Source organism: Trachymyrmex cornetzi, unplaced genomic scaffold (genome assembly GCF_001594075.2).
Source record: "Trachymyrmex cornetzi isolate Tcor2-1 unplaced genomic scaffold, Tcor1.1 scaffold579, whole genome shotgun sequence".
In the NCBI taxonomy this organism is placed as follows: Eukaryota; Metazoa; Arthropoda; class Insecta; order Hymenoptera; family Formicidae; genus Trachymyrmex; species Trachymyrmex cornetzi.
Genome location: NW_017299892.1, coordinates 556,138 through 579,006, shown reverse-complemented (window position 1 = coordinate 579,006; position 22,869 = coordinate 556,138). Strand labels below are relative to the sequence as shown.

Sequence of the window (22,869 nt, the reverse complement as noted above, 5' to 3'; positions counted from 1 at the left end):
TTTTTTAATTTTGTCGAAAAAACAACTTAAAAAAGATATCTTTTCGTCATCTTTTTATAGTTGTCATTTTCGCAAAGCAAAAGGTCGACTGAAGGATATCTTTTCGTGTTACCGAAAAGACAACATGAAAAAGATATCTTTTCGTTATTTTAGTACTTTTTATCGCTCATTCGCGAGCAGTACGCGAGGTCGTTACCAAATGGACGTGATGGAATTCAATTTTTCGTGTTTGAAAATCATATAGGACAGATTAAAAGAGGCAGCATTATGAGAAATTTTACTCGTGTTCTAATATATTCAGATAGAGTTGGGTTTTTCGACTTCGAGTAATCGAGATAAATAATAATTATTTTCCTGAAGAGGAACTGAGGAATGTATCATAAAATAAAAATATGTAAGTAACATTTTAATCAACCATTGTCCTATCAAAGAAGTTGTAATAAAAAATAGTTTGGTACCTGCTACATATATAAGATATTGAAGATACAAAACCAGGCGTCGGTAATGTCAGTATCTTTTTCTGTATTTTCCGACCGAGGCATTTGAGTTTACTCAATAGTTCGACCCAAGCGGCGCTCGCGTCAGTGCTGTGAAAGCTTCAAAACAAAATCGTGTTTGGTGACGGGATTTAATTAAATTTTGGACTGAAATGATCGAGGAACACGACGAACGCGAAACAATATGCGATTCAGTGGTAAGTATCTCGTACGCCATACGTGGGAATGTCGGCAGGTCACCCGGGGACGCGCACGACGTTCAAATGCACTACACACTCACGATCTAACCTCATTTTCAGAATTCACTGGTGGAAGGCTGCCGTTTGCCGGTCAGGATGCATAGCACGGATGATTGGCGTAAGTAGATTGTATTCGCGTATTGTTCCCTTCATCTCAGAGAATATGTCATTAACCGAAAGACGCGGTTTTTCTCTCTGGAAGACTGAACTACAACTCACCACAGTGATCAGTTGTCATGTGGCGAGATTGGTTTTGAACTATATTGTTGTGAGACATACAAAATAGATATCATTTCATATTGCAAAGTATTTGCAAATACTTTATGATGAAGATATTCTGATTGTAATTATATATGTATTTTGATCCTTGTTGAATTATAAATTGATTTTTTGATACATGTGTCTTATGAGATTGATTGTTTTACATGTATAATGTTTAAAAGATTCTGAAATTTTTGAACATACCATTTTAGTTCAAAAATATATATTTGTTCGCAATTTTGTTATGATTAATAACTTTGTATATATGCAAATATACTGTTTTTTTATATATATAATAAATATATAGATAAATAATATAGATAATTTATTAAAAGTCATAGCAGCAATTTAAACAAAATCTTCTTGTCCTATCTGTAGCACTTGCTGAAATCATCAGCGTTAAGGAAGTACAAGGCGTCAAGTGCTATTATGTTCACTATGTGGACTGTAAGTAAATCGTTTAGATATGAAAATCTCATAAATGTGACATAAGTGTCGTTATCAAAACTACGCTATTTCAGTCAACAAACGATTAGATGAATGGGTTATGGAAGATTCCCTGGACACTAGAAAAGTCCAATATCCTCGTCGCGAAGGAACAACGCCAGGAACTGGTGCGGCAACTCCAAAAAAGCAGGCCGTTAGTAGACCGCCTAGTCCCAGTAGCGTTAGCAGTGAACCAGTCAATGGTAACGCTGTGTTACAAGCGGCACTGCAAAAGAAAATGTCTAGAAAAAGAAAAGCAACCTTTCTAGAAAATGAGGATTCTCAAGATGGCCCGCCGCAAACGCCGGGCCCCAGACCGACTGGTTCCTTAGTGGCACATCATCACGACGATGTAGTCACGAGAATGAAAAACGTAGAATTAATTGAACTAGGGCGTCATAGAATAAAGCCTTGGTATTTTAGCCCATATCCACAAGAAATGGTAAATTTAACTTGTATATATATTTGTGAGTTTTGCCTAAAATACAGAAAAAGTCGAAAGTGCTTAGAAAGGCATTTAGTCAAGTGCAATTTACGTCATCCACCTGGGAATGAAATATATAGGAAGGGATCAATATCGTTTTTTGAAATTGATGGCCGCAAGAACAAGAATTATGCGCAAAATCTTTGTCTACTGGCAAAATTATTCTTAGATCACAAGACTCTTTACTATGACACAGATCCTTTTTTGTTCTATGTAATGACGGATTTTGATAGTAGAGGGTTTCATATAGTTGGCTATTTTTCAAAGGAAAAAGAATCAACAGAGGATCATAATGTAGCATGCATTCTTACACTGCCACCATATCAAAGAAGAGGTTACGGTAAACTCCTCATAGAATTTTCATACGAATTGTCAAAATTCGAAGGAAAGACTGGTTCTCCCGAAAAGCCGCTGTCCGATTTGGGTTTACTTTCGTACCGAAGTTACTGGGCTCACACGATACTCGATATCCTGCTGAACGTAAAACCCGTAGTAGAAAATGAAAAAGCACAAATAACGATAAGCGAGATCTCCGAGTTAACATCCATCAAGAAAGAAGACGTAATATCGACTTTGCAAAATCTGAATCTCATTAACTACTACAAGGGACAATATATTGTAACATTAAATAGGTAATTTACAAGCAAAATGAAAGGAGATTTACTATGGTTTATCTGAATTCTGTGAGTCCTTCATACTGATGTATAATCTTTATTCGCAGGGAAATTATCGAACAACACTCAACTGCGATGGAAAAAAGACAGATCAGAATAGATCCTAAGTGTCTGCATTGGACACCGAAAGACTGGAGTGTTAGAGCTAAATGGTGAACTTAAGTCGAGTTGACAATAAAACGGTACTGATTTGTCTTGAAATTATTTTTCAGGCATTCTAAAAGCGAGTGTGGTTAAGACAGGTGTACAAAAATTGTACATATATATGTTAATTTGTGACCTTGATGGTCTAGCGTTTTAATAAGACTGTATCTGGCGTTATGTACGCTTATTGCAATGCTTTAGGAACTTATCGACACACGCAGATCTCAGTTATAGAGGGCTAAGATCATACTGTGCTCGCGAATTTTACCTGACAGAATATTTGCTGTAACAAATATATATCTTAAAAATGCAATGTTTTAATATGATGATATTAGAATTTTTTTAAACATTCACAGAGAATTGTCATTGTACAGTGGAGAATTTGTACAGATAATCTACCGCTCTTGTAGAATTGTAAATAAATGTGATTTTATAACATATAATTCTTCCTGGACTCAAGCGCATTTAAATTTTATAGAGAACTATTTGTATAGATCCAATCAACGAGTCGCTATTTGTTATTCAGTTTTTTAGCCTACAGAGATTAATGAAAAATGCATTATCTTTATCATGTATACATAAATATGTACACATCTTTTTCACTTTGTAATTTACTATATATTTTTTGACGTAGTAAAAAGATTGCTTAGATAGTTATGAATATTAAATTATATAAATAATGCATTAGTATATTTATGAATGTTCATGCAAGATATAGAGAAAACAACTTTATTTTAAAAACTATTTCTATACTAAAACTGTTAAAAAGTGAACACATTTTCGAGCGGGGACAAACTAAATTGGTACTACACATAAATTAATATACAAAAATTATAATTTGGCATCATGAAAATTGAATGTAAATAATTTCTACACTTCTAATTAAGATTATTAAATTTGGTATTTATTTTTCCGTCCGATATTTGTTTTTCATTAGTGACTATTACAAACCAAAAATTAAATTTTTATATACTTACAAGTAATATAGTATATACTATAGTAGTATAGTATATAGTTTGGCCTGGTTACGATTATGGTGTAAGGCTATTCAACTTTCGGTATCGATTCCAATTCTTTTAATCCTTCGTGATCCAGGGGACTCTAAAAAGATGTGAAACTTTGTATTTCTAGGATCTTTTTTTTTTAAACTGCACTTATGCCACTTCCGAAGTTTAAAATATCCTTTTTGCATCTTCAACCGTATATTCTTCCTTGGACGTCAGCTTTTGCGATTTTTTAAAATATGTTAAAATTAAAAACTTTAAAAAGCCACTGTATTTTCATATTCTACAATGTTTAAAGTATGTTCAATAATTTTTGTGATTTTAAAGAACAAAAGCTGTAAATACGGCGATCAATTAAAATGTTAGGGCCATTTTGCCCCCTTTGTGACCAACATAAAATTCTCAGGAGATGTGATCACGAAGGATTAGTAATAACGTTACAGACATGTAATTACCGAACCGAAAAGGACCGAAATCTAAACAGACCCGATAATCATTACAGTAAAAGAACTGGAACCAAAAGTTGGATTTAGCTTGGACTGTTATCCGGACCGAAATTTCGGTTCGAGTCCCTGAATACGTTTGTAGATCATGAATACTCTCCATGGCTACATTCGAAAACACTACCCGAGTTTCTTCGAATATCATTTTATCCTTGTTCAATGATTGTTAAAACAAGGATAATGATACTGCGAAGGCATTTGGATAGTGTTTTCGAACGCAGCTCATATAGGTTGATATTAATTTTCGTCCTGTAACAGAAAAACGTTATTGTTACCAATATAAAATAAATTTCTGATCAATTTGCCAATTCTTTCTTTTTGAAATATTGATCAGAATATTTTACATTGATTACAATATTTCGTAGTTTTAACATATTATCGCATACGTAAAAGATTTTTGATAAAAACTTTTCATAGAATTCTAAATGTGTAGGATTCATAAAATTTCCTATTTAAAAAATGCACGTATAAATTTTATATTGGTATAATTAATCTATATAAAATTGAAATAAATTTCATTTTCCTTATAACTTTATGTGATCACTCTTAAATTTTTATGACTATAAATTCTTTTTGTACGATTAATGCATCTTTGTCAATTTTGATTAAACAAGCATAAAAATTTAATAAAAATTTTGTGTCGATATAATCTGTTTTTTTTACTTCAGATTAATAAAATTAAAACCAGATTTAATTGATTTTTTAATACTTAAACTAAAAGTTATAAGATAAGATTAAAATAAATTTTTATTTTCCTTGTTGCTTTATGATCTGTTGTAAATTTTTAAAGCGATACATTCTTTTACATTTTTCCCATGTCTGATTAAGCAAGCTTTAAAAACTTTAATATAATTTTTAAAGAATTGTTAAATCTCACATCCCAATCTCGCTTTTATATTCTTGATTACATAAACGACCGTAATATATAAAATTCTTTAAAAAATTCTTTTCTACGATTCACGCAAAGTGCAATACGAAATGAAACTAAGGGAAGAAAAGAATCCTAATTTTATAAGCACTTACTTCCATTATGCACTTAATGAGGTTTACACAAATGCACGTATGTGTATATGTACATAAAGAGAGAGAAAAGAATCTAGCACAATACATTTTTATTGCCTATATTACATAATAGATCAGTCACGTTGTCATTTTTAAAAAATAGTTTGCTCGTACGAATATAAATTACAATTTCACTTTCACAGATTCGCGACAGACTTTGTTTCGGTGAGCGAGGAGATAAAAGAAAACAATCTTTAGACACGACTTTAAATACAGTATTTTTTATGTGTATATATATATACATATGTGTATATATATATATATATATATAGATATATATTTTTTTTATATTCAACAGTAACATCACAGTAGCTTCATATACAATAAATCTTTGTTCATAATTTTATTCTATATTCTTTTTGTATTCGTTACCACGTAAGCGCGACACGGCGAGTTCCTAAGATTCATCACGACGACAAGCGGAAGGAAGAAACTCGTGTGCACGCACTTTTCACAATTGTCAGGTCACAGTGATCTCATACCGATATGATCGCATGAAATTGGAAACGCTCTTTGATATTTACGTAAATTGATATCTGATAACCCTGTCCGTTATATACGCACTATTAATAACTCGAATTCACGTACACAATAATATGAATGTGATATATCAAGATAAAAAAATTATCAATCGATTAATATATTACATCATTGCGAAGCAAGCTAGGATCAGGGTATCAATCATGAAACTTTTTTCCTAGGATGAAAAGTGAAAAGTGAAAAATTTCTCCATTAACTTCAATGGTTAAAATTTTCACCTTTCACTTTCCATCTTAGGGATAAAATTTCATGATTGATACTCTGTAAACGGTAAATAATTAATATAGTGAAATTAAATATTTGAATAAATGAAATAATATTTGGGCTGATTAAAAACTAATATCGATCACTCGATATTTTCGATTTGAGAGAAATGTATAGTTGCAGGAATCGAGAAGCACGACTTTTACTTTTATGGCCATACTGTGGAAATTGTTTGAATATATATTGTCCGTAAAAAACATTTTTTATTTAAGTACGTTAAGAATAATATATTTTATAATTCTATCATCTAAATACCTTATAAAAGTCCGAGCACACATTCTATAGAATTTATAATATAGAGGAGCAAAAAAAATTTATCGTTATGTAATCGTGATTCATGCACAGAATAGTCGACAAAGTTGGGAAGAATACAATGCCGTAAAGTAAAAAAAAAAAAAAGAAAAATAGTCGTGGCATCTCGCCGCTGCATTTGTGCGTGCAATTGAACGGACAATACGTTTCTCCCTTAACAATAACGACAACAACAACAACAACGAGACGATGAAAATCCAATGGCAGCGGTATAATGTCGAGAAGAACAGCGAATATTTAACAAGATAAGAATGACAACACGTACACGGCATCACAACAACGGCATTTATAGACTATCGCACAAATAACCAGACGCATACCAGAGAATTCGAGAAGCGCTTAAGATTATCCACAACCCTCGTATATCGCACAAAACGCAGAAATTGTCCTTATCGCCAGGCGCACATTGAGTCTTGCATAGTAACACGTACACATTTTTGCGTATTATCATTCTTAATTCCGCGGAATATCAGAATTTATAATAAATCAACTTAACAACTTATTTTAATATATTGGTATATGTAAATAAATCAGCGACTTATAACTACTTAATAAAACCTACAACAGTATTTTGATTTATATGATTTAGAGTGGATTTCTTAGTTGCTAAAATTTCTTGTCCACTATGTAAAATATACAACAGAATGTTACTAGTAAAATTTATATACATAACGCAAGCAATCAAAGAAAGATTAAAGAATTGATAAATCTTCAGTTTTTATCCTTCATGATATTCCATTTGCAAGCATATTACTTTTAAAATAATCTTATCCCCTTTTTATAGTAGCAAAAAATGCTCTTGGCAATCTTTCCGAAATCCGTTGTTCGTCTCAATGTGCGTCTGATATTACGCTTACTTATTCTACTTACTCGCCGAATCTGCTCACGTGGCTCGTAATATTCGTTATGTAATATAGTTTTGACTCGTCGCATTATACTCTTTCTCTCCCTCTCATTCTCTCCTCATTCTTTATCATTATGTGTGTACATGTATGCCATGTGTGCGTGTGTGCTTACATCTTAATATATATGTATGTGTGTATATATATATATATCTTTTTTTTTCATTTGCTTCTTCTCTCTTCCTCTGCGAAACAATTTCTTTACATATTTGTGTGAATGTACAGTTGAACAATAGGCGGCAATGGCTGGACAGAATGGCGTTCGATGACATTTTTTTTTTCGATTTTTCTTATTGGGTGTTCTCCAGAGGATGTTGCAGCACCTTGGCATGGCGCACTACGTTCTCCCCCCTTTTTTTTGCTCTATCTTTCTCGATAACGAGCAACGCCTGGACTGTCGTCAAGTACAGTAAAAAAAGTTTCGTTTTGTACATTAGTATATATTCGTGCCATGGCGCGAGAGGAGGAAGAGTTATACACGACAAGCGTAAGTTTGTACTGATTCGTGATATTTTTATTGAGTGAACTCGAGCGCGGGTTCATATCTTTTCATATTTTCCAAACAAAGATAATGGATATCGATATAATTTTGGTCAGTCCGATTTTCGATGCTACAGATAGAAACGAACTTCACTACAAAAACATTTTTGCATGCTTATAAAATCGAAATATAAGCTCGTCATAATTACGTCGGTTTCCCGGATATGTTATGTTTCAGATAATCGAGTAGATAACACTCGATGCATTTACATTTACCAGCTAAATGTTCACAGAACACAATTGCCTGTAGAATGCAATTTCTAAATGCGATGCGCGATTGATTGGATATCGTGGATTATAAATTGTTTAAAGCGCGAGAATACAACACGAGATATCATTAAAAGATAATATTAAAAATATCAATCTTTAAGTGTAATGGTATTAATTTAAATATAATTGTTAATTAATTTTATAGATTAAAATAAATTTCGAATATTATATATGTGTATAATCTGCGTAATTACATAATTGTAATTATCATGATAATGTGCCTCATTATATTATGAAAAATTCCGTTTATGAACAATTCCGAGTGAACCTGCACCGAGTTTTACTCTGATAAATATAACGATGAATAATGAGTTTATGGCGCGTCTCAATATAGATTGGGAGACGTCGTACAAGGAACAATCGATCACACTAAAACTATGCTTACACACTGACGAAGTAGAATTTCGAGTTTCGTCCGCTTTGCAATCTGTTTTCTGTTATCGTTATATGAATTTATTTTGCAGAAATTATGCTTACCTTCGCGAAGATGGTATTGTTAATACTCAATCATTTAGTCTCCAAAAATAATTAAATAAATTAGAAAAATAATAATTACGCCATTTTATGTGATTTATACACTTGTATCTTTTTTCTCAAGTGACAAATGTAATTACAAAAAAAAACGGCTACAAAAATTTAAAAAAAAACGGTTTTTTCCGTCTAAAAAACGAGTTTATATAATATTAGAAACGGATAATTACACTGGCATACAGACATAATTGGGATTTCCGTCGAATGGCGTTATTTCGAAATTCTACTTTCGTCCAGCCGCTTGCCTGAACAATAAGACACTTAACAGTTTGGCGCCCTTCACAGCGGAAGGAGACCGGTTTTAATCCTCAACTACTATAATTATATGTTTGAATGAAGTAACTACTACGATGAGGCCAATTTTAGATCCAACAGGTATAATTATCTCTGATTGTTATAACAGAATATTCTTATATTCTGTTATATCCGACAAAGAATCAATTATCAAATAATTTTCTACTGATAAGTAATTTTTAATAGAGAGAGAGAGAGAGAGAGAGAAAAAGAGAGTGAGTGTGTGTGTGTGTGTATGTGAGAGACAGCATATAATATTACATACTGTAAATTACTAATAGTACATAAAATGAATTGATTTTTATTACGCTGTTACGTGGAAAATATTTGTTACAAATTATTTTCTTTCGTTAAAGTTCAAGAATTTGAAAAATACATTATACAGAATTAAAAGAAATCGTCAGATATATAATCGGACACATTTCTAATGTATCGTAAAATATTGGGAACTAACAAATCTGCATTGGAAATAGATTTGAACCCATTGCAGTGGTTGAGGATTAACGGCCGTTTACCTTTGCGCACACACATCATAATATTACTTGTTACATACATAATAACATAATATACAACAGGGAATTGGCGCTTGAAAATATCATGTCGTATCGCAGACAATCAACCGAGATAGTGTAAAAATATTTTCTCCTTTAGAACATCGAAGAAGAGACCGACTTTTGAAAAATATCTTTGGAAAAAGAGAGTGTTGTCCGTAGAATATGTGTTCAGCGTGTGAAATCGCGCGAATTCTACTCCATTTATTCTCTTTTTATTTCTCGTTTTTTGATATAATCGTTACTAGAGCACTGCCGGAACCAGGATGGTCGAGGTCTCGTTTGATATTCGCAAAGATTCGTCAAAATCACGAAGTGACTCCAATGAAAATTCTCTTCCTTTCGGAAAATCCATTCTCCCACTGGAGAGAGAGATCGTCGATATGTCTCTTCGTAGAACAGGAAGATTGAGTGATTCACGATGGTATGAATAAAAATTTTTGCGGCCACAGATAAGTAATTCCCTGGAAGGGAGTCATTTTGCTAAACGAAAAAGAGGCCCGCGCGTTGTCGCACGAAAAATTCCTTCTCCAGCCTACCCTCTTCGCGGATTTTAGAATCTCTGTCTTAGAGTATTTGAAAATATAAAATCTACGATAGAAAACAGAACAGATCTCGAATATATATATATATATATATCTTAGTATATACATATATACGTACATATTATATATGTATATATGTATATATTTCTTTTCTCCCAACATTCAACATCAATTCGCTTGCGCCGTTATCGTTATTATATTATATTACGTTTCATTTTACTAGTGTCATTATTTTTATTATTATTGTTGTTACTCATCGTTTACCGTTTTATTCTTATATTTAATAACGATACGTATATATATATATATATATACATATACATATATTATATATATATATTTATATATCCCTTTAAACTTACATAATAGTAAACCATTCTTATATGTTATTAGTAGACTGTAGAGTTTTCTTTTATGATACAGATTGTCATGTGTCGGCAATTTATTAAGTGCCGCCGATACGATACGTGCTCTCAAGCGAAAGCCTTTCTGATCGATGATCACTAAAGTTTCTTAACCCTTTATGTCGACAACATTATTTTATCGTCAAGTGATTCATTATTTTTGTCATCGTCATTTCACCAAAGTTAGAGGACAAATTACATTGTCACACAAATGTTACTATTATCTTCATCATCGTTCATCTGTGGTTTTGAAATATAATAGAAGTTTTCCTTAATTAATTATCTCGATCAAAGATTTTATTTGTGTGAATGTTCTTATTAATGGTATGAAAATTGTGCTTTTTCCGCGCATTGTCTGCATCTCAATACTTTACTTTTAATCACATATTAAGAATGTACTAATAACATATTCTGTGTATGTGTGCGAGATTGATAACTCTTATTTATGAAAGTTACCGTTATGTCGCTTTCTGCTTCATTCCCCTGCTTAATTCATCAATATAATATATACTGCTGTCTTATGACAACTTGGAAGAGCTTATGTTATCAAAAATAACATTTCTTATAACGATTTCTTGTAACGATATTGAATTACAAATATCACAAATATTGAATTAAAATAACATACTGTATATATTCAGAAAAAAGATATAGAAAAATTGAACAAGAATAATTTTTAATTTTATACTACTTATTCTAAAATGGAAGCAAAATTTAAAAAGTGATAATTAAAATTCATTAAACTGGAGATTACGAAAAAAATATGTTATGGAAGCATTGTTAAAAGGATTTCTGTATTTAAAAAAATCAAAAACAATATATATGAAAATTTTTTTAATAGATTATTTTTAATAGAAAACTTTATAGTATACGAAAATAATTATGCATGAGAATTGCTATATATATGTTAAACTTTCATATTAATCAATGTAAGCCAATATTTTCGAATTCAATCGACATTTATCGGATAAGCTAAAAAATTCTCGAACAAGAAGGAAATTTTCTATAATTTTTCAGAACTTTATGAACCTGAAATAATTTTTAAAAGAAAGTTTTAAAAATTCTGTATTAAGTATATAACTCATTTAATGTCTGCTTTAGTGTTATTCTCTTCATGGATAATTCACTTTGATAATAAAACAAAGATGGCAGCCTGATACGCCACCAAATGCGATTGAATTATTATAGAAGTATCAAACAAAGTTCACGCGAATGGTGCCGAGATTACGTCTAAACTTATTATTCATCGAGTAGCTTAGCAACTTGTGTGATATCGGAGAAATCTATCATAATTCGTGTCAGGTCTTGCAATATAATTATCGACTTCTACATATCGCGGTCGCAACCGGAATGTCCTAATTACAAGTCAGTGCAGCGAAAAGATCTCGATTATTCGCGTAATATCCGATAACACGACATGGCCGTTGTAACGTTACAAGAGAATAATTTTTCCAACATCGAAGAATTCATCACTCCTTTATCGATACGTGTTTTTCACGTCGTTCTTGTGGCACCTTTCGCGTGTTGGTTAATTTTCATAGTCCGCAGTCAAAACTTTCTTGATCCTGTAGATTCTTCTGATACGCCTCCAAACAGCTATCGATGTTTCTGTATATGCCTGAATTCGCTTGATACATCAGAGTCTCTAGGATTCTCTCGTTCTTAATAACTTTCGATGGTAATACGATCTGGAAAGATAAGAAGCAATCCTTTTTGTATTTAGAAGAACGAGAAAAAATCATTTATAATATTTATTTTACATTAGCAGATAATCGTATCACATAATTTTTAATACAATAAATTATATATAATTTAATATAATAATTATATATATTTAAATTGAGATGCTTTTTTTATTTTTCAATATCATATAATACATTTTTTTTTATATTTACCCTAATTAGTTCCTGGGGTGTTATCTTATGTAACTTGAGATCCCTGCTGAGCCTATCCATGATACACTTAAACTCCACCTTGGCGTCGATTTTAGTCGATTTGGTTTTGATTCTGTGCTTTGCCCAGTTCAGCATTGCCTCGAATTTCTTGACCTCCGGCAATTCGAGACCACGACACATGATCATCTGTACCATCGATTCACTTAGAGTGACAAAGTCCGGATGATTAAAGAGCAGTTCAGCTCGCGTCTCGATAAACGCGAGGATCATGTTGACTAACTCCGAAGCGGACGTGTAACGCCAGTAGTAATTCTCGAGGGCGCACAACATCACGCAGACAATCTCGACCCTTAGAAATTGCTTGGCGTGATGGAAGCATGCCTGAAGAAGTTCCGGCAGGTCATAGTGCTCCGCGGCGCATATCAGACCAGGTATGTTGCTGCACGTCAGCGGACAGGATCCAGTGTGCAGATAGTCCAGCAAAATTCGGAAAGTCTCTGGATCGAACTCGATGATGTCAAACTAAAAATATTTGTTTCTTTTATGGAAGAATTAAAACTACGATCAATTGTGGGTTTTGAGATTCTTCAAATCAATCTACAATGTTTTTTAAGATATAAAAGAAATAATTTACTAATTTAGTATTAATCAATAATTGTTTGTTATAAAAGTGAAATAAATATATTAAATATTAGAACTCATTTTGGGACAAAATAATAAAGAATGATATTTAATCTTATAAGATATATTAGAAAATATTATATATATTGAACATAATAAATTATAGTTTTAAAGGATCGGAAAAAACCGAATTTTTCCAATTTTTCCGCCGATTCTTTCGGTTTTTTTCCCAAGGGTAGAAAAATTCATTTTAGAAAAATTCACGCGTGCTCGTAAAATCTGCCGCGTTTGTTCTCGGTTCTTTCCGTAAAGAAAATAATTGCGTATAGAATACACAGCGGAATAATTTGGATAAGTTAACAGAATTGAGGTCCCATAATGTATTCAATAAAACATACAAAACATACACTGTTATATGTATTAACTTAAATTACTCTTTAGACTAGTTGTTAAGATTGCATTTGTTCCTAAAACAGTTCGTTTAATAATAAATAAATTTCACATTAAGTGATGTAGTATTGTGTGTGTATGTGTAAACGTGAACATAAAAGTTAGCTTAATATTAATTTCAATGCTTAAACGAAGTATCTTATTTTAATAATATTATAAAATATGAGAATTAATTGTAATCTTTTTTATATCTAATTTAAACAAAATCCAACACACATTTTGTAATGTGCAGATTAAGACGAATCACATAGTCTTTAGAATGAAAAGAATTTTAAATTTTTTAAAAGTTTATCCTTACTAGAGCAGTTTTAAGAGCTAATGACTATCTTTATAACATACAATATAGATTAATTTTTAATCGCTCTCTTCTGAACTACTTTCAGAATTCCAATCGGAGTAATCGCAATCACTATTGTCACAATAAAATGTTATCTTTGTCAAATATTACATCATTAATGTAATAGGTACAATCTCCATTTAGACTACGCTATTTTTTGTGAAGAGAGTTATCTGAGAGTGACAAATTGCTGCGAACACATACTAATTTTTTTATTCTCTCAGTGTCGAGACGGTTTCTTTTCTTGGAATGAAGAAAATCAAAGTCTGACCATGATCTTTCACACGCATATGAAATTGGATGTAATTATAGTAAACGAACAGCGATTGATGTAATAGGTTGTTCAGGAAAATATCCCTACCACCTCACAATCGGTATACATTTAGAATTAATTACATCCCATATCAATTATCGGCTGAAGATACCAGATTTAGATCTGTAAAGTACAACATTCTCTCTGACTGAAGTGACATCTAAACCTAAATGACAGGCTAATAAACTGGTAAGTTCAAAACAATTGAAGCATTCCAGGTCACTGAGACCCTCTCCATGAAATCGTGAAGATAAGTTACTTTATTAACATCGTACAAAATAAGATCAATTCTGTTCTTAACATGATAAAGTATAGTATTTTGTACAACATAATTCATAGTATATTCTTTGAAAAAGTCTGTATATTTAGCAATTATATCCATAAATACCCTAGGAATCAACGATAGAGAAGCAGAATTACTCCGATTGATTCGTGACTTCTTAAGACTATACTTAAGACGGTCTTGAAATAAGAATCGACTATGAATACCGGCCATAGTGTCTTATAGAAATCTGTGAATCTAACCGATCTAACCTACGTGATGTATCTATAGTAACCACTTGCGCAGTACAATGCGCAGTCGTATACTTAATGCTTTGCTATGCACCATAGGAAGGTTAGAATAGACTTTACTATAAAAATAGAAGGAAAAATAAAAATTTTAACAAAAATAAGATTACATAACTTTCTGGATCACATTAATTTGATGAAGAACATTAAAAATTAAATTGCATGTCATATACATTGCAAAAACAGCAATTTTCCCAAAAAAAAAACTAATTTTTCGGAAAAAACGGGAATTTTTCCGGTTTTTTTTCAGCAACTTGAAAAAAGCGGTTTTTAAAAATAAAATATAGATTTGGCAGGAAATTTTAGTTTCGCGTGATAACGAATTTTCTAAGAATCCTCTTTCATCGTTTTTTCTCAATATTGAAATACTTATTACCGTTGGCGTCTTGCTTACCTCAGTCTGTGCTAGTTTGGCTCTATCTACTTTCTGCGCGTCCGCGCAAACGCTGAGTCGCGGCACTGCCAATGACTGGGCTGCTTTATCCTTGTCTTTTGCTTCTTTATCTGTAAAAAATGTTAAATTCTATTCTTTCACTCTAAAAAAAACGCAATATGTTATCGTACGAATATATCTTCACTGCCATTATTAAACATTAGGATTACTATTTTATTATTTCTCTACAATATATTTATCAATAAATTTAATTATGCACTATACTTGATTAAAATTGAAAAGTATCTAATATAAGATAAATTAGATCCTTTCTCTCATAAGGATTGAAACACCTACTACTGCAATCCTGCGAGCTGGCCCATCGCTTTCGATCCTCGCTCTGCAAAGTGCTGCCATGCTTTCTAATACTCCTTCCCCATCCTGCCGTGATCGTTCCCAGTCGTGAGAAGGCCCGTTTCACCATCGGCGATGAAGGGACACTTTTGGGCCTAAACACATCAGAACCAGTATCTCACAGAAACCGCGGAGCGGCACCTCAAGGTATGGAGGTGGAATTTACAGGTATTTCACGCAGAGGCAAGGATGATTCCGGGTTCAAGGTGAAAGAAAGGACTGATAATTGGATAGGACAAATATTGGAATATAAAGTCACGAAATGAAAACGAGACAACGACGAAAGCTTATTCTCGGAATTAACAATTTGTACTTGTCAACGTGCGAAGAATCGAAACAATTTGTGCGCATAATTCATCGAATCCATAACAGATATAGGAACTTTCCAATTTAGTCAATACAATTGATTATTATATGAAATTTAGAATATAAAAAACAGCGGTGAACTGCAGTGATGTAAAATTATTGGCGATAATGCCACAATAAAAGTAGACGAAAGCATACTTGATATCAACATACTAACGAGTGAAAAAAAGAATATGCATGTTATACAGCGCTTCTTTTTTTATAAGAGATACAGATTATGAGAGAAAAAGAACAATTTAAATAACAGACTGACGAGCAAATGACAGACTTCATTCATAGAATTTTAAACAATAATTATCGTTTTTCTTTAATGATCAAAGCTAGGCGAATTTGCCACGTGAATCGTATCATTCGACAGAATACTGCAAGTGCCTCTCAGAAAAGAGCATGCTACATAAAGTCCAATACACGATACATGGTTTGATTAAATTTGCAACTTTTGCATTGTACGATAATAAATAATAAAAAGTTACGAGATAATCATGCGGTGCCATGAGGATAGGAGACATGGATGTGCCGTGTAAAAAGATACATATATTACGATCAAATAACGATATAAATATAAAAGAAACATTCGACACAGAAAATCGCAGGCATTAGTCTCACCGTTCATATTTTCAATTTATTCTCATTAGAGAAATCCAATTTTTATCTCACGTAACATATCGCATAATCCACATTCTTGATTTCTTTGATTGAGACTTCAAATCCAACGCAAATTCTAAGATCCAAACATTCTCGGATCGCCAATGATTTTCATAATATTTTGCATAGTTGTTTAACGATTGTTTGTCCGTGATTTGTTTAACAATTTTGATTTTCGAAACTTACCAGCTTTTGTAATGACGTATTCCACTTTAATGAGCGAACTTTGATATCAATATTTGATTCCGAAATAGATTCATGAGACTAACAGATAAATAACGAGCTAACGACAACATTCATAAGTATCAAGAACGTACCTAGGACTCTCCATGTCGGGAACTTGTAGGAAATTCGAGCTCTTCGGCTTCTGTGGGCTAAGCAATGTCGGCGCCGGTCTTGCGAGTAGCTCAGCAACTGGTACTTGCGGGCTTCCGAAGCCCGCTTGAATTCCGTATAACATTTCTTGAAACACTCTGTATAAATACGACGATAAATTTTTACATCACGTCATATTTCATAATTTATTTCATATTGAATTTTTTATGTTCAATTTTTCATGCTTCCGCTTGGTAAATGTCTTTTACATTGTTAATCAACCGGTCTAATTAGCTGCATTTATTTGTTTATTTATATTTCTTTTGACTATTTTATACTTATCAATCTGTGAAACACTGAGCTAATTAAAAAATACTCATTTGAAATTAATGAACTAGCAGAAAGGACGTTTCTAATCAATAAATTATTGAAAACTATCTTTCTATATTAAAAATATATAATCAAATAGTGTGTAATTTGAATTTTTTTTAAACATTAATTTATACATATTTTTGCAAGAATTATATACCTATATATATCATTTAAATATAAATTCTATTTCGTTTTAATTTGGTTAAATTTTATTTTGTTTGATTACGAACCGAGCAAATGCTATGCTCATAATTTTCGAAGAAAAGAAAATATTTATTACCTGCTTCTTACTGCTAGAATCGCCCTAACACCGATGAATCGGACTTTTTGTTTTTGATGTCCCGGCACGAGGAAAGACACGTCAAAAAGACTAGTATTTAACGTCACGTTCGCTGAATTATTGAGGAACACCCTGGTGAAGTCCTTTGCCAGTTGATCATAATCTTCGAATTGATCTCGTACTGAATCCAACAGCGGTGAAGACGGTCTCATGTGTCCAATCGGTCGCCAAGAACCTCGTCTAAGAATCAATAATCATATCGTTAATTTAATGCAAAATATCATATTTTCGAATTCTTTTTTTCATAAATAACCATTTTAATCGCGAACTATATATTTAATATGTATTATTTTGTTATGATCGTGTCTTACCTGTATGGTTTCGGAATCTGGCCTGTTTCCGCGTGATTAGCGAGATTCGCTACGATATCTTCCAACATTTGACTTCTCGTTCGTTCCTGCATCCTTGCGAATTTCGGTGCAGAATAACTCGCTCTTTCGCCATTCACAATCTTCGTTAATATCCATTCTCGGAACATCGGACCTGTTGCGCCCGAGAACCCAATTCGATAGATAAGTTCAACGTATAGGGGAGATTTTAAATTGAGACAATGCTAAAATAGCGAGCCAATTTAATCTTGCATTTATATTGTCATTATTTTGTTTGATTAAAAACTCGATAATTGCAGAGTGCAACATCAAAGCAGAAATTATCAAGTAATATCAAATTTGCTAAACTTTGTCGCAAACCATGTATATGTAGATTTATAATGAAGATTATATTATTATGCAAATTACATATTTATCAATATCTATTGCGAATATATATTTATATTACATTTAATGCATACATAATGCCAACGATTAAACGTTAAATAAAATATTTGCGCTATGATAGGAAAAAAAACATATAAACTTTCCCTGCGATGCGATAACTTTTTATATATAAATTCTGTTTTTCAAATAAAAATAATTTCTTTTAATCGCGTCAATTTTATATGAAAATGTAATAATACCTTTTTCAAAGACACTTTGTTCCCATAAATACGGTTTGTAGGCCCCAACTTCATCTCTTGTAACTACGGATACCTCGTATCTCGTGATTTTTCGCTTTATCCGTGGACTCACTCGCACCAAGATAAATGTGTGCAAAAAGTGCGACTTGATGCAAGCTGGACTGAAGCTCGTGTTGTCGGCTTCCAAAAATACGACACACACTATATCGTTGCCAATGTGCCTTTTTCTTTGAAGCTGCACGAACAAAGAGTAAAGATTTTCAATTAAATTCTTGGCATTTTTACCACTAAAATTTATCTGTCGCGTTAACGAGAAAATTCACGAAAAGTACAACTGAAAAATAACAGTGCAATAAATAACTTACTTTTTGAGGATCGTGTTTCTCGTAAGGCAATAAGGTGGACACGTGGAACATTATCTCGATGCCCCTCCAGTTGGTGTAGACAGAATATAGGCCCGTCAAATCGTGTACGGTGTCGAGACCACCTTTGTACTTGTCGAATCCCTTCAACCTAATTTTGTCCCCGAGAATCTGCAGGAATTCCTCGAAGAGCGGCGAATTATCGTTGTTATCGAGTATCTCCTCCTCGTTATATTGACCTTCCTGAACATAAATCATCCCCACCTTCAGTTCGGACTTGATAAAAACTTGATCGAGTTTCAGAAGTTCTTCGGGCGTATCTGGTAATTGGCCCAGGGTTAACGGTGGATTGATGTTCACTTCCTTACCGAGACTTCGTACTACTTCTTCTCGATTATACCTGTCAAAAAAAAATCTATCATGTCTCGTGTATCTTGGAAGAGATATTGATTGTAACATGCATTTAATCAACAATTTCAATTTGTTGGTGTTTAACTGTGCTAGAATAAATTTCTAGTACAATTCTAGTTCAAAATTTTAATTTTACATATATAATTTTACTACAATTTTCATTATACTTTTGAGACTTCCACGAGTATTTTCTTTATAGAGGTGCGCGGTTTACGGGCTATCTCCGTGTCTTAATACATCATTAAATGCCAACGTTTCGTGAAATACAAGATTCGCGGAACGTTGGTGTTTAATGATGTATCAAAACACAGAGATAACTCGTAAACCGCACAACTTTTATTATTCCAGGAACATTAAAAATATTTATTTAAAACTAGATAAATTATTACTTTGATATAATAATTTATTTATCTCTTATTTATCATTTATATTCTTATTAATGAATAAATTAATTTTTTAGAAAAACTTCTAAATACGACATAAGTACGTGAGAGTAAAATGTGATTCAGGAATTACCGATCGGCAAAGACGCAACTGGCAGGGATAAGGCCATGGACCGTGTAACTGATGGCTCTGACTAAAATCCTGAATTGGTCACGGTTATTAAGCGTCTCTTGCTTAATGCTGAGTATCACCGGTCCCAGATCTTCATCGTTTGTAAAGTAGTTCCAATGCTCCGAGCCATAGAAATACTTCTCGTATGTCTCCTGCTCAACGGAGGTGAGCTCGAAACCCTGATTCTTTTCCCATTGCTCCTCGATGGTAGTCTTCTTTCGAGGCGGATCATCCGTATCACCTTCATTTTCCGCTTCGAACAAACAAGAGGTCTTATCCTGCCGTTTCAATATCGACGAACGATCCTCCGCACTCTGTCCTTCCGCCTGTTCGGGATCGGTAGCCTCGTGTTCGCTTTCACTTTCGTCCCAGATTGTGTCCGACGTGATCTGTTGTCGCGAGCATTCGATCCAATAGCCGGGTGTTGGTATCAGGTTGTGCGGGAACTCTTGACAGAACTCGTCTATACGGGGAAATTTATTTTCAACTTGTATCGAATTCTAATTTGCTTATCATGAATGTTATTTTCTAGAATGAGCAATGATGAGTAAGTATCTAGAAAAAAATACGAGTAAAGATAGCAATAAATTGTTAAAATATAAGTACAACAACTTTATATGATAAACCGTACTTGCCGGAATTCTGTGAGCTATTTCGATTGTGCCTTTGAAAAGTGGAAGTTTTGTAGATCAAGCGAGAAATCATTAAAGAATGTAATCACAGAGTAATATCATAGTAAAAGTTATTACATTGTCGTTGTACACGTTGTACGTAAATGCAATAATCCTCAACGTTTTCATCATGAAGCGCGCGGACGTCGATTGGGCAATTTCGCTCAAAGCGAGATTAACGTTAATTAAACCCGTTTGACTAGCTCTCTTGTCGGCGGAGTAAATTGGTGAGCGATGGCGCCGATGGTGTCTTGTTCTTCGCAGATACGAAAAGGATCGGTCGAATCATTCTCGAGGCGAAAAGGAGTTTGTTTAAAATTAGTGAAACAAAGAAAACGAGGAGAAAGGAGAGATATAAAGAATGAGAAAAAGAGATAGAATAAATAGTATCCAAAGACAAGCACTCTTGTCTGAAAATCATTAAAAGAGGAATCCAATCCGACAAAATAGCGCCTCGAGGACGAATCGACCGTAAAACGGAACCTAGAGAGAGAGATGCGGAGAATCTTGAAGAGAGTTTCCTTCCATGACGCCGGATTCACGTCCACTTAAGTACGTATCTCCGGTAATATGTTTCCTCTCCACCCCCGCGTGCTTTGTTGCCTCGTTTTATCAATCTTCTTCCTTTCTATCCGTTGTTCCTTCTTCCGACGCGCGGCTGTCGACGATACCGCAGTCGATTCACTGTAAGGTAGAACACCAAGCTGTTTGCAAACAGGGCTTGGTATTCGAACTTAGAGTGAGCCGCCCGCGGTGCCCTCCTCTTCATCGTAGCTCCGCTGCTGCAAATCGACCTAATTGCCGGGCTCTTTGTTCGCATATAATAGCCATCCGTATCTCACTAGAAACCCGAATTTGGACACGGCGCTGGTTCCCTACCTCCTTTGGGGATCGCGGAATTTCCTCAATTCGTGAAACAAAAGGACCGTATCAAAGGAATGGATAACGCCTTAAGTGTTTTAAGTAAATATTAACTAATATATATCTATGTAGAATACAAGATATTAATATACATATAGGGTAACTCCGGTATATACGCTGCATCTAACAAAAACTTAATTTATTAAGTATTATTTACTATTTTTAAAGTAAACGAATTATATCAGTAAAAACTTTGTACTGTTTTTACTATGAAAAAAATATTAGAAATCCGAAATATTTATTTTTCCTATTAAATAAAGAATTTTTTGAAACCCTTTTGCCGTATATACCATAGGGGTGGGATATACGGCTACTCATAGGGGTATGTACGGCTCATGAAAAATTTACAAATAATGCTTATAAATAAGATGTAAAATGACACAATAACTTATAAAATATGTTTACAAAGTTTTATTAAGGAATAAGAATGATAAATATGTATATGAAGTAATAGATAATAATTACAATCTTCCTATATATATGAGGTCATTACATGAAGTATATTTCATGTAACGTGTTTATTACATTTAGTGCACTAAATCCAATCTGCGCACTTTTGCTTTGGGAATAAATCCTGCCCGCTAAAAATGTATATCCCAAATAGGTGGGATATACAAGACAACAAACTAAACAAAGAATACAAGAGCAAAGCACTTGTATTTTGCTGTACAAATTTTTTTCGTGATACATAAGTGTAGAGGAATAGTAAAGCACATTTTGCCATGCTTTACTATTCCTCTACACTTATGTATCATGAAATAACCACTAACAATAAGTTTTTTACGCGCCCTACAGTAATTATTTTATGTAGATTATAATATATGATGACGCTACTTATACAATAACAAATCGATTCAACTCACAATAATTTCATTAATATTAACAGTAAGAAACTGAAATCATAACACAATACGTATATAATATAAAGGCATTAACAGAGTAGTTGCAGGAATATTATCCCTACTCTTTCTATTTTTTCTGACTTTTTCGGCGTAAATCCTAGTACGATTTGCCGGAGTTACCCTTAATATAAGATAAATAAATATTGGCATTTTCATCGATAAAGATTTTATGCTAATAATAATTTTTATAGATGTCATTATACTTTGCCTTTATGATTAAAAAATTGCATTTCAGGATAGTATAGCAATTAGTATGTTTAAAAGTCGTAAGAGCAAAATGTATAAAATTTGCAAAAATTGATATTAGGTATAAACCTGATGACCAAACATATTTATTTATCCTAGGATAATATTACTATTATACGTCAATAGAAATTTAATTTCTAAAGATTATTTCGAAGATTATTTCAATAATTGCAAATTAATACCTGAAGATTATCAACGCTTACAATTTAATTCGCTTTGAAATTATCTAGTACACACGATCATCCATTTTAATACAGTGAACTGAAGAAACGCGACGATTATTATTTCTTCTTTCATGAATATTTTGTGATTCCCGTTTACCCGTTAC

General features: G+C 32.9%; 2 protein-coding genes across 2 annotated transcripts in view; one reads left to right on the top strand and one right to left on the bottom strand.

Moving 5' to 3' along the window:
* Nucleotides 1-597: 597 nt before the first annotated feature.
* On the top strand, nucleotides 598-3,231 carry Tip60 (Histone acetyltransferase Tip60). Its single transcript, XM_018515496.1, has 5 exons — nucleotides 598-694; nucleotides 797-854; nucleotides 1,376-1,444; nucleotides 1,519-2,599; nucleotides 2,689-3,231. The coding sequence occupies exons 1-5, from the start codon at nucleotides 650-652 to the stop codon at nucleotides 2,795-2,797; spliced, it is 1,362 nt and encodes a 453-aa protein (XP_018370998.1). The 5' UTR covers nucleotides 598-649; the 3' UTR covers nucleotides 2,798-3,231.
* An 8,372-nt stretch (nucleotides 3,232-11,603) lies between these two features.
* Nucleotides 11,604-22,869, bottom strand: part of rsh (Rap GTPase activating protein radish) — a 130,337-nt gene continuing 119,071 nt past the window's right edge. The window contains 10 exon segments of the mRNA XM_018515497.1: nucleotides 11,604-12,195; nucleotides 12,403-12,924; nucleotides 15,088-15,197; nucleotides 15,424-15,575; nucleotides 16,809-16,964; nucleotides 17,459-17,698; nucleotides 17,830-18,001; nucleotides 18,474-18,708; nucleotides 18,839-19,235; nucleotides 19,763-20,264. Coding sequence (XP_018370999.1) covers nucleotides 12,043-12,195; nucleotides 12,403-12,924; nucleotides 15,088-15,197; nucleotides 15,424-15,575; nucleotides 16,809-16,964; nucleotides 17,459-17,698; nucleotides 17,830-18,001; nucleotides 18,474-18,708; nucleotides 18,839-19,235; nucleotides 19,763-20,264 — 2,639 coding nt within the window. The 3' untranslated portion in view covers nucleotides 11,604-12,042.

What these genes read in the sequence shown, in the direction of transcription:
- Tip60 (XM_018515496.1), top strand. Translation starts at nt 650, where the DNA reads ATGATCGAGGAACACGACGAACGCGAAACAATATGCGATTCAGTG. An exon ending in GCATAGCACGGATGATTGGC is followed by an intron (nt 855 to 1,375) that starts GTAAGTAGATTG and finishes TCCTATCTGTAG; the next exon opens with CACTTGCTGAAATCATCAGC. An exon ending in TATATTGTAACATTAAATAG is followed by an intron (nt 2,600 to 2,688) that starts GTAATTTACAAG and finishes CTTTATTCGCAG; the next exon opens with GGAAATTATCGAACAACACT.